Here is a 15,912-nt window from a genome sequence, read left to right as displayed (position 1 = left end):
CTATAGAAATTTAAAGATTATTATCTTTATCTGTATGCAGAAGAAATATGTGGATGTCCCTTATAGTGCCACTTATTATGGATACCATGGTACTGAATTTAAGCAGTATCTTAAATTCTGCAGTATTTAAGTGGCATGGTATTCTAAGGTACTTCAGGAAAGGTCCAACACAATATGGTAGATAAATAAATGGTCTTTACCTGCCGAGTCATTGACAAGCTGCACATGCAACAAAGAGCTGCTTCGTGGTTAACAAATGATAGAAATCATTTGCAAATTTTGTATTCTACAATAGATTGATCCATCTCATCCAGTGCTCTTTTTGTTTACTCTCTAAAAAATAGTTTGAGGCAAAAGTCATAGTTAATGGTTTGTTTATAGTGAGAATCGAAACTTCAAATAAAGTGTGACCGAATTAGACTGCACTGGTCACTGTAGTTGAAATAGTGGCAGAATACTGCAGAAAACAAGTATTTTACTACAATGTTGCACTTCCCGACCGCAAAAATGTGTGATAACCATTAATGGAACCAAACGTCATTTCTCAATACTCAGGGAAAATGAATAATTACTGGGCCAATCATTAGTTAAAACCTAATAAGACCAGCTAGTGTGAGTTTAACCTGTTAACCTTCACCCCCATTTGGGGCCTCGCCGGTGAAAATAACCTACCTAAATTAAAATGGTAACAGTTTGTGACAAAGTGTGCTTACACAAACAAATTAGGTATCTTTGGAAAGAAGCCACTCTGGGCTTTACTATCTATCATCCAGAGTTGATAATGCTCCAAAAGATAAAAAGTTATAGGCACTGACGTGCCTTAAATTGTTTTTCCACACTGAATGTTTTTTTATTTCATATACAAATACATGAAATAAGTCCTGGAGCAATCCAGAAAAGTAATGGATCGAAAGCCACATGTCTCATGAGTTCATATTTCAAATTTGAAGAAGATACCATGAAAAATGAGATTCCTGCAATATTTTTTCTGAAAATATTTATAGTCCCCCCCACCCCCTGTTTGAGGAAAAATAACCACCAAATGGATTGCAGAATTATACAAGCTATTTTAGTCATTATACATGTTCCTGCATAGTTTTTCAATTATAAAATAATAGACAGATTTATTTGAGCACAAAAAAATACAAAAATAATTATTTGAGTAATAAAAAAGAAAAAAAAATAGAAAAAAATGCTTTGTATATAGTATGTATACTGAAGTATTCTGATTGCCAGACCTGAAGTGATATTGCCAGACATGGTCATAGAGTCAGTAATCACACGCTGATGTGCTTCCATTCAGATGATAATCATACAGAAGGGCCATATAATCAATAATAGCTGATCAATGAATCACAATGATAGCCGTCATAGAGTCGGTAATAAACACACTGATGTCCGTCCATACATATTATAATCATGCAGATACGGCCACATTCCCCACACAATACACACACACACACACATATAAAAATGTAGAAGAAAAAAAAAAAAATTGTATGGATAAAGCAGATCGCTAAGTTACGCCCCGCTCAGATGATAGCGTGCGTGTCACAGCGTGCGTCATGGCTGACTGGAGGGAGCGCCAAATTCAAATAATCTATATTCCGCTTTTCTGAGACTTTTTTTTCCGTGGACGGGCTCATTCTGTTTGTAAAACTGTATGCTACAGTACCGTGTTGTTTTTTTTACCACCAAGACGCTGTTTTTGAGCGTAATTTATTCCATAACGGACGCGAACAATAACTCTCTGAAGAAATGAAACGTAAACAAAGGGATATTCATCCTTATTACAACGTTATTGTTTCGCTGGACTAAAAGTGCTCGCTGGGATGTTGTTCTGTGGACCCTTACCTCTCTAACTAAACTGGGATTTCAGCAGTGGACGCGTTTGTGACTCGTTATTACAATGATAAAGGTACGTACTGCTTTTTTACTCTGCGTGTTTGGATGTGTACTGCTTACACAAATGTAGCAAATTTGTGCCACTCATTCCTTATAAGCTTTCCATCGAAAAACAGCGATCTGTCGTCGATGCTTGAGGCTTAGACCCTCAGAATGATATATAGTTTGTCAAGATTAACTTTGTCCCGTTTCATTTATTCTATTAGAAAACAATGACACATGCAAACAAAGAGCGTTCAGTGCGACGTCGCTCTGGTGAACGAAGGCCAAAAAAACTTGTCTGTGAATATGCATATCTTTCTCTCGCTGTGTCCATCTCCAGTCAAGCTCTGTCATCCTCATGACATTGTATCTGTGACTTTGACAATTATGTGCTGAGAAATTTTTTTAAACAAATATCCTGTTACCATTTTGGTGAGAGAAACCACTTCAAACTTAAATTGTGAATGAACTGTCAAACAATTCCAGACCTTTTTTTATTTACAAAACTGGCTACACTAGTTCTGATTCTAAACAGCTGATAGAAAACATACAAGACTTGATTGCTGAAATATTATCAGAGAAAATTATTCTCAAGTTGGTATACATCAATCCCATTGACAAAAAAGGATTTATCAGTTAAATCTTTACAGGACTCAGTGGGTCTTGTGCCACAGTAAAAAGGGTCTAGTGACACCCTTGAACCAGGATATTTTGTCCAAAAACCCAACACAGTTTCTTCTCAGTGCACCTTCATTCTAGATAATCAAGACTATTTCTTTAAACTGCTGTGAAATTTAATTGATAAAGGAAAAGAGAAAAAAACAAATGAGGCTGAATTCCTAAATTCCTCCTCTACTCCTGAGGCCAGATTACCAGCTAGCCTGCTGATTTAAATGAATATCCGATCGAGTCTGAAGAGAGGCAGGATTTCTGCGGAGCACAGATGCTATGCATAATTCTCCCTCAGTAGAAGCAAATGCATTATCATTAGTTCTTTAATCAAAGCAAAAAACAACAAGCTTTCCGTTAAAGAGACTCCTCATCCTCTCTTCAGGATTCAAGTAAAATAATATTCAGTAGACGCAAGCTAAATGACTGGCTGAGGTTTCCCCAGTAACAGGTTACGAAGTGTGACAGACACGCACACACAAACACAAACAGGACGGCACACATATGGCATATCACTGAGAGGCAGACTTTGTTTCAGGCTAAAGATATTCTGTTCAGCTCATGTTGGCAACATCTACTTCCTCAGCCCATCGCTCCTTCACTCCTGTCCTCATTCTCCACATATAGCCCGCTGCCCCACTATCCTACATTTTCAGCATCACAAAAAAAAGCAATTGGTACAGGTGACAGATTGTCAGGCTTGGAGAACGGGAAAATGAGGTGGGGGTGGGGTAATGTCAAGAAAGGGGATCCCACAAATCATCTAGTGAAAAAGTGGGTTACTGGGGCTGCTGAGATTGGTGAATAACGATGTGGTGGAGACAAGACTGGAGAGACAATGGTGATGACACATTCTGAGCCAAAGAAAATGAGTGTGTGAGTGGTAATGTCTGGTGTTTCTTAACCTTACTTGTCAGTTTAGTGTCAAAGTACATACTAACAAGGCTTGCAGGTCAATACAAAATTTTTATGTGGCAGAATATGGCTCAGAATACCAAGATCTGACATAATTTACTGTAATCGTACAGCATTGTTTGACTAATGTGAATGTTTGTTGAATAACTTATGCCATAATGAGTAGAAAATGTATATAAATCTGTTTTTTAATAACATTATTAATGCCCGTTTTCCATGGGTAGTAAAAGCGCATTATTTACTGTGCCAGACAAATAACAATGTGCCAATTTTCTGTGAAAATTGAGTTAATTTGCAATAAAAAGAGTGATAATTCATTTAACAATTCATTTAGTGATTTAGTGAATTCGCCCAAGTCTGTAACATAACAGACTATGATGAACTCAACTGACATCATTCCCAACCATTAGAAACCTGTCCCACTTGTTTTCATTCATACAACCGCCACCGCTTTCCATATTAACGGCTCAAACTGACACACCTGACACAACATGTTGTGCATGAAGTAGACTCATGATTAACAGCCTGACCTGGAATGGTCACACAAAGAATAAGCAGTAAAGAGTGTATGTGAAATGAATATGCAGAATGCACGCTAGAGGAACTAGCCTACTAAATCTAGTAAATATTCAACTAGAAATTGTCTATTCAGTTTGTAAATCCATAAACGCACAGTTCATGCAGTTACATTGTGCTGAACATAAACTCGTAACCTGCAGTACAAAGGTTAACCTACTAAAAATGGACTTCGGCCTTGCAATATACAAACAGATTTTCAGAATGACTTGTTAGTGTTGGCCAGCACAAGCTCTGTAAAGGGTCCAGCCACACAGACCTGCGGGCCAATCAAGCCCCACTGAACATAAAGCATAAAGGATCCCAGCTGCAGCCTACAGCCTCTAATAGGAAAACAAACAGAGCATGACCATATTTGCTGGTGTTAGAGAGTGTCTATGTGCACAGACACATATACACAGCTCTCCCATTGCTTAATGCAAACCTTGCAGCCAAAACTGGAGACTGCAGTTAATTTGGATGCATGGCTTCTGGACCACAAGCGGAGCAGTAATAAACTTGATATGTATAAATAAAGTAACAGACGGAACATAGAATAAAAAGTGTCTCCTATGAGTCAAAGTTAGAAACACTCTGATGATGATCATCGACCATAACAAGCCAGGAACAAAAGGGCAGTGTCTCCATGCATCAACAGCTGCCCATAAGGTATACTAATGCAGCAATGATAAACGACTGCCCTGCTGGCGGGAAAATCCATCAAAAATCAAATGAAGGAATGATGGTCGATACTGTGAACATTACAGAAGGTTGATGTGTGAATTATAATGCATCAGTTAGGCACTTGCGTGAGGCTACCTCAGCCAGCATGTGCTCGCTTATTGCATATGTATGTAAACCATATGAAAAAGAGCTAGAGACCAACGCAATTTTCATAGGGCAATCTACGTTTATTTAAATAAAAACTGTTTTTTAACGTACTAACTAAAATACAAAAATATGGACTCCAAAAACAGAAGAATGTTTGCTGCGTTTGTTAATAGCAGAATGAAAACAAAGGCTCCTGTGTTGTCGCCTGTAGGGGTTTAGAGGAAGTAATGCAGCTGGACAGATGTGCAATAACAGAGCTCCACATTTAATATTAAATCTCTGTGGAGTTCAGTCAAATAAGAGACATGTGGCAAGCTGTTTTACCTTTATTCCTTTAACTTTACCAGTACTTAATTTACATAGAGTAGTCCAATAGCGACTAGTGTCTCTATTGAATTCACTACATCCTAATTAATCATTCAACTGTCACAACTGTAAAAATGACAAGCAAATATCCCACTGTACAAATTTAGGATCTGTGGTTCAGATATGAACCATTCAGCTCCAGCTTGACTAGTAACCACTCATTTAGGTTGCCTACTAGAAGCTATTGAGAGTGATCTCAGATGTTACAAGTAACATTCTTCATCTCAGTAGTAAAATTAGCTTTTTCACTTAACTGTAATTACTAGTCAGAATGGCTTCTTTATAGTTCAAACAGCAGTCTTACTAATGCGATTAAAATGTTACTAGTAACAGGAATACACGCTACTAGTATCCATTCAAATGTTGCTGGGACAACTGGAATAGATACTATAAACTGTTTGAATAGTTAATGGAGAAGAGGGAGTATTAATAGCAAAAACAAATTATAGTTAGTCTTAAGGAATAAATGTCAAAACGGCTTGCCACAGACATATGAACGCATCGTGGTCACCATCTGCCGCAGCAGGGCTCGGGTGCGAATTTGAGGGGGCTGTATCGGTTCATGGGCGATCTGTGATGAGGGCTCACCTTATGTTTTATCTTTTTCCTTTTTAAAGGTACAGGGTGACTTTAGTGGGGCCATCGGCTCTCACAGCACAACCAAAAGGGGCGTTGTCTTTGCCAAAACATGTTCACACAAATACGCACAACCCTCCCAAAGTCCTGAAATAAAGGTAAGCAGCCCTTGCTCAAGGCATGCAGAGAGTCCCAAGCGCTCATTCCTTGCCGGTCACCAGCGACAGCTCCTTGAGAATGCCACTGGCGTCCACGCGCCGTCTCTCGCGTATCATCTCCTCCAGGCTGCGAAACATGAGCGTGTGCGCGGTGCTCTCGGACAGGTGCACCTTCAGAAAGTAGCGCTGCTCGACCGAGTGCGCCTCCCCACCCGCTTTAAACTCCCGCTTGCCGAAACGGCACCAGGCTGCGAAACTTTCCGAGTTCGTCCAGCAAATCTCGCCGCTGCTGAGCCCTATGTGCCCGCTCGCGTTCTGCATCACCAAATCAGCTGGCAGCGGTCGGTAGCGGTACCGATTGTTCACTATCCTGCCCTGCCGACCGCAGCTGATCTCAAACAAGCTGTCCTTGCGGATCTCCCCCTTGTAGAGGTGAATAACCTGGTCCTCCCCTTCAAAGATCGCCCAGTGCGGGGGTTGTGCGTTGGCCACTATCTCCAGTAGATCCCCGGGTTTGCACATGGTCAATAAAGTTTTCACCGAATAAACATTCAGGTCCTCGTTCTCTCGCAGTTTGGAGTATATACATTCCTGGCAGCAGAACGCCGAGTACTCGATCTCGTTGAGCGCAACCGGACCGTCTTTGCTCGGGCTGTTGTTGTCTTTAAAGCTGTCCGACTGCGATCGATCATCCAGCTCTTCCTCCTCATCTGAAAAGAAATACGCCACGCCAACACGCAACTCGTCCTTCTCGATGCCCGATGGATCCCCGGTGGGTAGCTCGCTGTAGTTCAGGTGGGTGATCCGGTCCAGTTGGTTTCCCATCAATAACAGGGCAGAGAAGAGACATGGAATACTGCTTCTGAAATACAAAAGGGTTATGTGAGTGTCATGCTAGAGAGGCGGACTGGAATTATTCTGACGCGCCCAAAAATGCTGTCTAGGTACACAGCCGTAGTAAGTCACCTCATAACACAATAAACCACGCGCACCTGGGCGCGTAAACAAGCCAGTCGCGCAGAGCGCGGCACAAAGAGGCAAAGGGCGAGTCAATGTTGAGCTGCTCACGAAGCTGTTGTTAATAAGTTCACAACACAATACCTCGAACGGACGCGTACCTGCGTATTTCCCCAGGACTATGGCTAATCGTCCTTTCTCTCCATGGGTGCTTGCGCTGCGTGGAGGTCTCCAAAATAAAACGCGTTCGCCTCCCCCTTATGTGTCCTCCAAGGTACACTGGATTCTCTAACACTTTGCACCGCCGCACTTTAAATAGTCTAGAAAACTCCGCCCCGACCAGCAGAACCTGCCCTCCTCATGGCGATTGGTTCAGAGCCCTCATGAAAAACTTAGACCTTTGCTCAGAGGCTTATAATATTACAGCTGTTTGTGTTGTTCGTAGCCTTCGAGACCCAATGGATTTGGCAGATTTGTCAAATATAACAATAGTAAATCTAGGATTGAAATAGAGCTAGAAAATATTAGAGAGTCATTATAAGGACATATGGTTTCTGAATGCTTGATTAGCTATGTCAAAACTAGTTAGAGCTTTTCTTTGCAGGGAGAACACTTTATTAAAGCAGTATTCAGGTTCAAGACGAAGCCTAATGTCGGCATAATGTTGATGACCAACGACAACAAAAATCATTTCGCCTTGTCCCTCATTTTCCTTAAAAAAAGAGCAAATCTGAGGCACTTACTATGAAAGTAAATTAATTTAATAAATGCACTCTTTCTTCAAGCATTATTTATGTTGTCATGGAAATAAAGTTATGAAACTGCAGTATAACTTAAACACAAAATGGTTAGTAAGCATTTTTATGCATCTCAGCGTAGCCAGAAATATTTAAGTGGGTGGGCCTAACGTACATAAAACTGGGTGGGCCATGTGTGTAGCATATGAAAATGTCAAATTGCCAACAAAAAATAAAGCACCAAGGTTCATTACACAGTACTTCTAAAAGCATGCATTAACATTAGTAATTTATGTTAATGTTCATTTCAAAATGTATTAATAGGACATTATTAAAATTAAAAGTTAGCATTGTTAACATTTGCCTGAGCTGGTTAACAAAGATTAATAGACACGGAACAAATGTCGCTAATGTTAGTTAATGCATTAACTAACATTAATTAAAAGAAGTTTATTACCTCAGTATGAAACAAAGGGGCTTTGCTGATGATTTCATAATCAAGCGTCTCTGTCAGTTCACGCACACCGCGACGCAGAAATGTGCGCAGTTTGTTGTGGCGACCAGGGTCTAGAACAACATGTATGTGTTTCTTTCCACAAAGGACGCATCTGTTTAATATGATGTTTCAAACACACTTGGTTCAGAAGTTTCCGATCGATAAATCCAGCAAGACTTTTACTTTTTAAAGAATTTATCTGATTTATGTTAGCTTCACTAGGCTATTTTCACATTTAACTTCACAAACGCGCACATTTTACTATTATAGCCTTACGTCGTAAACATAACATTGTGGGAGGGATTTTGACAAGCGTATGATGATATGCTATAGGAAGAGGGAAAACTAAGAAAAGACGTAATTGACCATGAAAACAAGCGTTTAATATTTTTTGATAAAGTTAGTGAAATAAGACGTTTATTAGTATCGTTTAATATATAATATCCATTTGGAAAATTACAAACTTGTCATTGGGTGGGCCACAGATGAAAGTGGGTGGGCCCGGGGCCACCCGTAGCTACGCGACTGATGCATCTATGACACTTTACAAGGTCTCTTTATTGACCAATGCAATAACATTAATGAGCAGTACATGGTTATGCATTTATTAATCTTTGTTAATGTTGTTTAATAAAAATACAATTGAATTAAAAATGAAATAATACTAACATATAACTTTTTATTTTAATAATGTATTAGTAAGAATTGAAATTAGCAGTTAATAAGTATTTTTCACTGTTAGTTCATATTAACTATTGTTGTTAATTGTTGTAATAGATGGAACCTTATTGGAAAGGATTACCTATACAAATTAGCCCCATTCAGTTCTATTGTAAGTGCCTCGCAGTTACCCAGATGTTTGCACTTTTTAGGTAAAAGGAGGGACAAGAACAAATTCATTTTTATGGTAATAAGCATTATGCCATAAACGCTGCAGTGGACTGAGCTTATCTTGCATTGAACCTGGAATATTCCATTAACATGACCTGAATCTATATGCTAGGATAGAAACTGTTTTTCTGTCAGGACTTGTGTGGTCCTCAGAATCCTTCATTTATCTCCCTCACACATAGGGACATATATAACACACACACTAGCTGTCATGAGACTTGGACAGTCAAGTGACTGAGTAATTCCTTGCGGCATCATCCAGCCATTCATAATCAAGAGTTTGCTGAAATGAAATTGCAGTCCTCATGCAATAACGCATACACAGTATCAACACTACCATAATATGCCACACACAGACACATATTCCCACACAAACAAGGCACTCGAGTGTCAGGCTTGAAGTTGGAATGATTTAGATTATAATTATTCTGCAAAGACAGATCCAATTATCCACCTATGAAATGGATTGCCCTTGTGTCTCAGTAATACACCCATCTGTGGTTATGTAGTGTGCATGCATGTTTAATATGTATAGATGCTCTGCCTATGTGTGTGACTGCGAGAGAGAGAGAGAGATAATCTATTTGAAAGGCAGATGTAGCGGACCCTGAAAGAATCCTGATACTTTGGCACACACACACATACATATATACACACAGACTCAGGTACACGGCGTACATCAGAAGACCTACCGAGGTGTCAAGTGTGTGAATACTTTCGGTGCGTGCGCGAGAGAGTGACAGAAAATAAATGGAAGAGAAGGATGTGAGGGAAATAAAGGGACAACACACAATATCCACATGACTTCTGCACTTTTCTTCGAAATATAGAGATGGGCCGTATTTGCAGTAAACAAGCACACTGTAATCATATAAGAACACCAGGGAAAACAAGTCAAGCACAAACAAAGAAGAGGAGGAAAGAGGGATGAGAGCAGCGGAGGAATAGAAACCAGGAGAAAAATGGCTTTTGGTAACAATGACCATGTGGCAGTCTTGCATTCAATATATCCAGCTGAAGGCTTAGGCTTTGAGAAAGCAGTATTTTATGGGCTTCATATAAAACGCTGCCAAGATAACTAATCATTCCCTCTATATGAGTTTAGCAGTTGGTGTATGTGAACCCCTTTTGCAAGCATACAGATAAACACACTTGAATCTATCTTCTGCTTTAGCAGGTATAGAGTTTTTACCTAAAAGAGCTTCTTTTGTTGTTATTATTCCATACAAAAGTGCAAGCATTGTAATATATTCTGTGGGGTCAAAAAGTTTTAGACTAGGCTATATTGAAAATCTGGGATTTAGTTTTTCATTTAAACTTTGAAAATAATAATAATAGTAATAATTGTAATAAAAACAAAAGTTGATCACATAATGCTTTATCATATGATCATCAGATTTTACATATACTCATGGAATTTGAGTGCTGTCGTCACTAAAAAAAATCACATAGCCTACCATTTTCTTGCACCGCATTCAGGGGTGGGGGTTATCAAATTTAAATTTTTAAATGCAAAAACAAATGCGTTGTGTGTGAATGGCTCAAAACACACGAAGTTCCAGTACGTAAATTAAAAATGTTGCTGCTTTGTACCAAAAGACGGAATACGGTCTAAATCCGTATAGCCTATTCTTTTCTCGCTTGCTCGTAAGCCGCAAACTTACGTCCATTCAACTATATATATGTTCTCTAATGCTGATCAAATTGTAATGAACAAAATATTTGTGACCCTGGACCACAAAACCAGTCATAAGGATAAATTTTTTATACATAATCTTTTATACATCATCTGAAAAGCTGAATAAATAAGTTTTCTATTGATGTATGGTTTGTTAGGATAGGACAATATTTGGCCGAGATACAACTATTTGTCTGGAATCTGAGGGTGCAAAAAAAAAAAAATTTAATATTGAGAAAATCGCCTTTAAAGTTGCCCAAATGAAGTCCTTAAGCAATCCATATTACTAATCAAAAATGAAGTTTTGATATATTTACGGTAGGAAATTTGCAAAATATCTTCATGGAACATGATCTTTACTTATCCTAATGATTTTTGGCAGAAAAGAAAAATGGATAATTTGGCCCAATTTGGACATTTTCACTTAGGGGAGTACTCACTTTTGTGGTCAGCGGTTTAGACATTAATGGCTGTGTGTTGAGTTATTTTGAGGGGACAGCAAATTTACACTGTTATACAAGCTGTACACTCACTACTTTACATTGTTGCAAAGTGTAATTTCTTCAGTGTTGTCACATGAATAGATATAATAAAATATTTACAAAAATGTGAGGGATGTACTCACTTCTGTGGGATACTGTATATCATTGTGTCCTCAGCTCAGTGACTATCACAGATTTGTTTCATACTTCAAGTGGTTTCTGAAAAGCTCTCAAGAGGGAATATTAATTAAGATTCCACTATAAATGGTGTTACTATCTGTTAATACCAAGAAAATTAAGACTTTGGATGTGCAGGATGAAATGTATCTGATTTAACTGGCTTGACCTAAAAATATCCTCAGCTCTTAAATTCTCTGTCACAGTCACATAACAATAACGCTGCCAGTCAATCTCTTTGTCAGCGTGAGTCACAGGTTCTGAGTGCAGAGAGGGGTAGCATTCCAAACCATGCCTGTGCTTTAAGGGGCCTGACCCTGCTTTAGACCGTACAGCGAGTTCAGCTTTCATGCCAATATGACAATTTAATCCTCATTCTCGCAGGACACCACAGATACTTTTTTTAGACCTGCAAGAAAGAGTTGTGTTTTTGAGATGGCGTTATAGATTGTGTTCCCACATCGGGTGGAGAGAGGATATTGACAATTCTTTCACACATTTCCCTTATGGCCCTTTTGTAGAACTCCCACAACACTGTGCTATTGATGGAGCAGCTCGCTGACAGTTCATTCTCCTCTTCTCTGCTTTCAGCGCTGCCATCCTTACTCACCCCCTCTTTTTTCCACACTTCGATACTATTAGTAGGCCGTGCTCCCTGAGCCTTTATCTGAGAGAAGTGCGCTCTCAGCCCTACACCCTATCACTGCACAAATAACTATTATCAGGACCGGTTTCCTGTTATGGGCCAGCTGGCTTCTATGGCATTTCATATGAGATTTCTCTTACCATCACTGAAAAGGCCCCAGCCCGCACTGTCATATCCTGTCCTGCTGTGCTTCTAACCCAGAGTTGTGTGCTTATCTGCCACCAGACCCATTAGAAAGCCTGGTGAGGAACTAATGAAAAACGAGAGTTCAAAATGATTGGTCAATCGGAGAGAATGAGCTAATAACTAGCTGTCAGACTGAAGGGTTAATGCAGAGGCTGAGGTGGTGCGAGGAGCAGATAGACATTTTCTTCTGAGAAAGTATGTCAGACTAACAGAGGCTGTTAAATTATAAGCTTTGGGTTGAGGCTGGTCCAATGATTAAATACATTTTTATGTCATCTGCCAAATGGAAAGTGTCTGAGGAAAAAACAGCAAGATGACATTTTAGGTGATCCAGCTGAGCTGTAGCTTTTTGGATGTTGAAGAGTGAACAACTTGACCAAGTGCTGACAGGAACTGGTAATTGGTGTCTTCTGTTTGGCTTTTCAGCAATAATTATATTGCCAGTTGTTGGTCAATGCACTTGTTTACCTTCAATCGCTGTACTGAGTTTTTCTCTGACACCTGTTTTGACTTTTTAATGTGCTGACATGCAAGCTCTGGTCGAGGTGGATCGTGAAGTAGCATCTTCCAGTAAATTTTGCAGGATTGAGCACCAATCAGAGCCTTTTGAATTTCAACTAAATTCCTTAATTTTAGTAGAATTTAAAATAACAAACATGATGCAGAATTACTAAATATAAAATGAATTAAAAAGGAATGTATAGAAATTAATTTAAATGTAATTTAGCTTGAAAGCTGGCTTGACAAAGTGTTGTCTGAAAGTTTTGAAAAAAGTTTAAAAAGCCTTGAATTTAGAAAGTTAGACAGACTGATAGATAACTTACAATGAACTTTTCAGGACCAAGATGGAAAGCATATTCATTTCCCAGAATACATTATCAATGTTGATTTTTCCTCATTCAAATTCTATTTAAGCTCTGCAGAGTGTGGCCAAGTCCAATTCTACCTCACAAATTAAAAGAGAGCCAATTCTTCAATTCTTAACTATCATTTAACAGATCCTCACCTCATAAAAGGCGAAAGGGGCCATGTTCACCCAAACGGTTATGCCCATCTATGTTTAAAATGAATGCCATGATTTTTCCCAGGCTAAGGTTATATTTTTATAGTTGTCAGCAGAACAAGCAGGAGGAAATGCTGGCAGATCGGCACATTCCATTTCCTCTGACAACATAACAGCCTTTGCCCCCCTTCATCGTTCAAAACCAGTTTGCTCCTGTTGTTTATTCTTCCACAGCTCCTGACAGACGCGCTGATCCCCTGTTCTCAGATCAGAGAGCGTCTGTGTTAGTCTCTCTGGAGGGGAAGCAGTTAGTGTGTGTTAAAGTGTCAGCTTCGTGACATGCTCAGAGACAAGCAAAGTTAACAATTAAATGCTGTTGAATGTGGTTCTTTGTTATTCTGGGTTTGTTTGTATCACGTTCTTGTGTTTCACAGAGTTAATGCTTAACTTGTGGCTCGTTAAACAAAAGGCTGCCTGAGTTTCACTCAGTCTAACATCAGGGTTTTTTATGGCTTTGCTGCTTGGCAGCAAAAAATGGTGCTCTGAACAATTTGACTACAAGATGATTATGTTTAATTGGAAACACTAAGAAGAGGGACCACGGTGTCTGTGTGTAATTTAGGTCATACATACCTACAGCAAGACATGTATCATTGTTGTAGCTTCTGGTGCTTCCAACACCCTCTAGACCCTTTTAAATGTGAATGCAGTACCTAAGGGATCTCATTATGTGTAGGCCATTTCTTTGATGCGGGCTTAAGAGATCTCTTAACACCATGTATAATCCACTAGGACATTGCAGGAAAATGTCATTCAGATAGAAAATATTTTGGCTATTATGATAAATTTGATCCTTGAGATGTGAATCATCCTTGGTGATTCTCCACATAAAGTCGCCATTGTTAATGCTCTATTTACAGTATGTCCCTGAGTATCTCAGTAGCGTTATTTTTTTTCCACACTCTTATGCACCTCATTGATTACTCTGTTTATAAGAATGTTGTATGAAAAGTCTGAATGGCCATCAGTCCCAAGCTGGTTAACAGAAAAAAATATGAGAAAACATGCATAGAAAGGAACTAGAGTCATGTGGAGGTCAGTCATGCAGGCAGAAGACTGAACTCTAACATTGGCTCCAACCTCAAACAGGAAAGTAGGAATCACGCTTTGACTCTGAATTCATTGAAGCTAGCATTTGCTATAGCCGTAAAACCACAGAAAAAAGCTATGGCTCATCAATGGCTTCTTGCAGTATACGCTTGAGACAGCCTGGGCTGAACAGCATAAAAAAATGGATTAGAACATGGTAAAAACCTCCAGGCATTAAATATGGTTAAAACTAAACTTCCATAAGATTTTTTTATGAGCAAGTTGTAGCTTTAGATCTTTGTAATTCCATTTGTAAAGATGGCAAACCCTTCTCCTGAGTTATTTGTGGTGATATAAAGTACTGTTAGCTTCATGACGCTCAAAATATGTGCTTGTTCCATCTGTGATGGGAGTGATGCCTAATGAAAAATAATCTGCACCATAATTACAATGGAATGCAATGAAAGTCACCATATGTTTAACGCTGATGATTAATAACTCTAATATAAGTAAGAGTTCTTTATGATGTATTTTTTTGTAAATATCCTGCACAGGTGGTTAATTAAACCTGCTTTGGAAAATACTTGTGTCATATTTGTCATAAATGCAGATGGATTAGGCTGAGACTGTGAAGACGATAGCAGTAGTCTGTGCTGATATTTCAAACAGGGTATTGTGATTTTATCTTAGTAGGTTGTCTGTGTTGCTGTGATTGCTAAAGTCTTATAGTGTGGGAAAAAAAACTGTTCCCTAGATTTTTACCCTCCGAAAAATCTCCCGCCACTTTCTTTGCCCCAGGCTTGCTCTTAGAGGCTTCACTCTTGAGAAGCGCATGACAAAAATAAACTACAAGTAAACCAAATCAGTTCATTCAGATTAACAGTAAAGACGTGTATTGGGGTTGGAGACTAAAAATGCTGATATTCAAAATAGCTAACCATGAATTGAAGCTGTACATATAAATGAGTATAGAATCCCTCAGATATGTCTTGTCTGCTAAAGAAAAGTCTACATGCAACAATAAATGTGTTTTGAGGAACCATTTCTTTAAATTTCGTTGATTTATTCTTAATGTGGTTGCATTTCTATGCCAAAAACTTGGAATCTGCAAAAGTGTCTGCTTTTTATCTAAACAGGCCTATGTCTCTGTGGCGAAGATAAATTGGAATATAAAGCTATCAGACAATCATGTCTAGTTAATTTTGCAGTTGGCACAGTGCTACTGAACACATTATTAAAAAAAAAATCCTCATTACAGCTTTGCCAGTATATCTAGTTGAAGGCATGATTTTATGAAACCGAGAGCAAATACAACCACAAAATAAAATAAAACAGCTATTTTTACTTATTTTATAAATTTTCTTCCATTTATACACTTGTAAACACTAAAATCCACTAAGCAAATTATGCATGAATTTTTGAATCCATTTGCAAAGACACAGGTCAGTAACTTATGAGTAAGTTATGTCGTTTAAGGCACAAATAGTGCTATTACTGAAACAGAGAAAAGTCGTCCTGTTTTGATTTTTCTTGATACAGCTCATTTGTTGGAAGATTTACATTAAGCTGACATTTCTGCTCCAAAAAATGTTGTTCTGTGCAGTGTTCACATA

At 38.7% G+C, this 15,912-nt stretch overlaps 1 protein-coding gene across 2 annotated transcripts; it reads right to left on the bottom strand.

Moving 5' to 3' along the window:
• Positions 1–833: 833 nt before the first annotated feature.
• Positions 834–7,203, bottom strand: lratd1 (LRAT domain containing 1). 2 transcript variants are annotated; one of them, XM_079375264.1, is made up of 2 exons: positions 7,076–7,197; positions 834–6,819 (listed from the first exon to the last, which is right to left on the bottom strand). In XM_079375264.1, the coding sequence occupies exon 2, from the start codon at positions 6,780–6,782 to the stop codon at positions 6,000–6,002; it is 783 nt and encodes a 260-aa protein (XP_079231390.1). In that variant the 5' UTR covers positions 6,783–6,819; positions 7,076–7,197; the 3' UTR covers positions 834–5,999. The 2 variants fall into 2 exon arrangements, with proteins under 2 accessions (XP_079231390.1, XP_079231391.1); XM_079375265.1 differs by having other exon boundaries at positions 4,921–6,819; positions 7,059–7,203.
• Between the last annotated feature and the right edge of the window lie 8,709 nt (positions 7,204–15,912).

Source organism: Barbus barbus, assembly GCF_936440315.1.
Source record: "Barbus barbus genome assembly, chromosome: 24".
Taxonomy (NCBI): Eukaryota; Metazoa; Chordata; class Actinopteri; order Cypriniformes; family Cyprinidae; genus Barbus; species Barbus barbus.
This window is presented reverse-complemented; position numbering and strand designations above follow the sequence as displayed.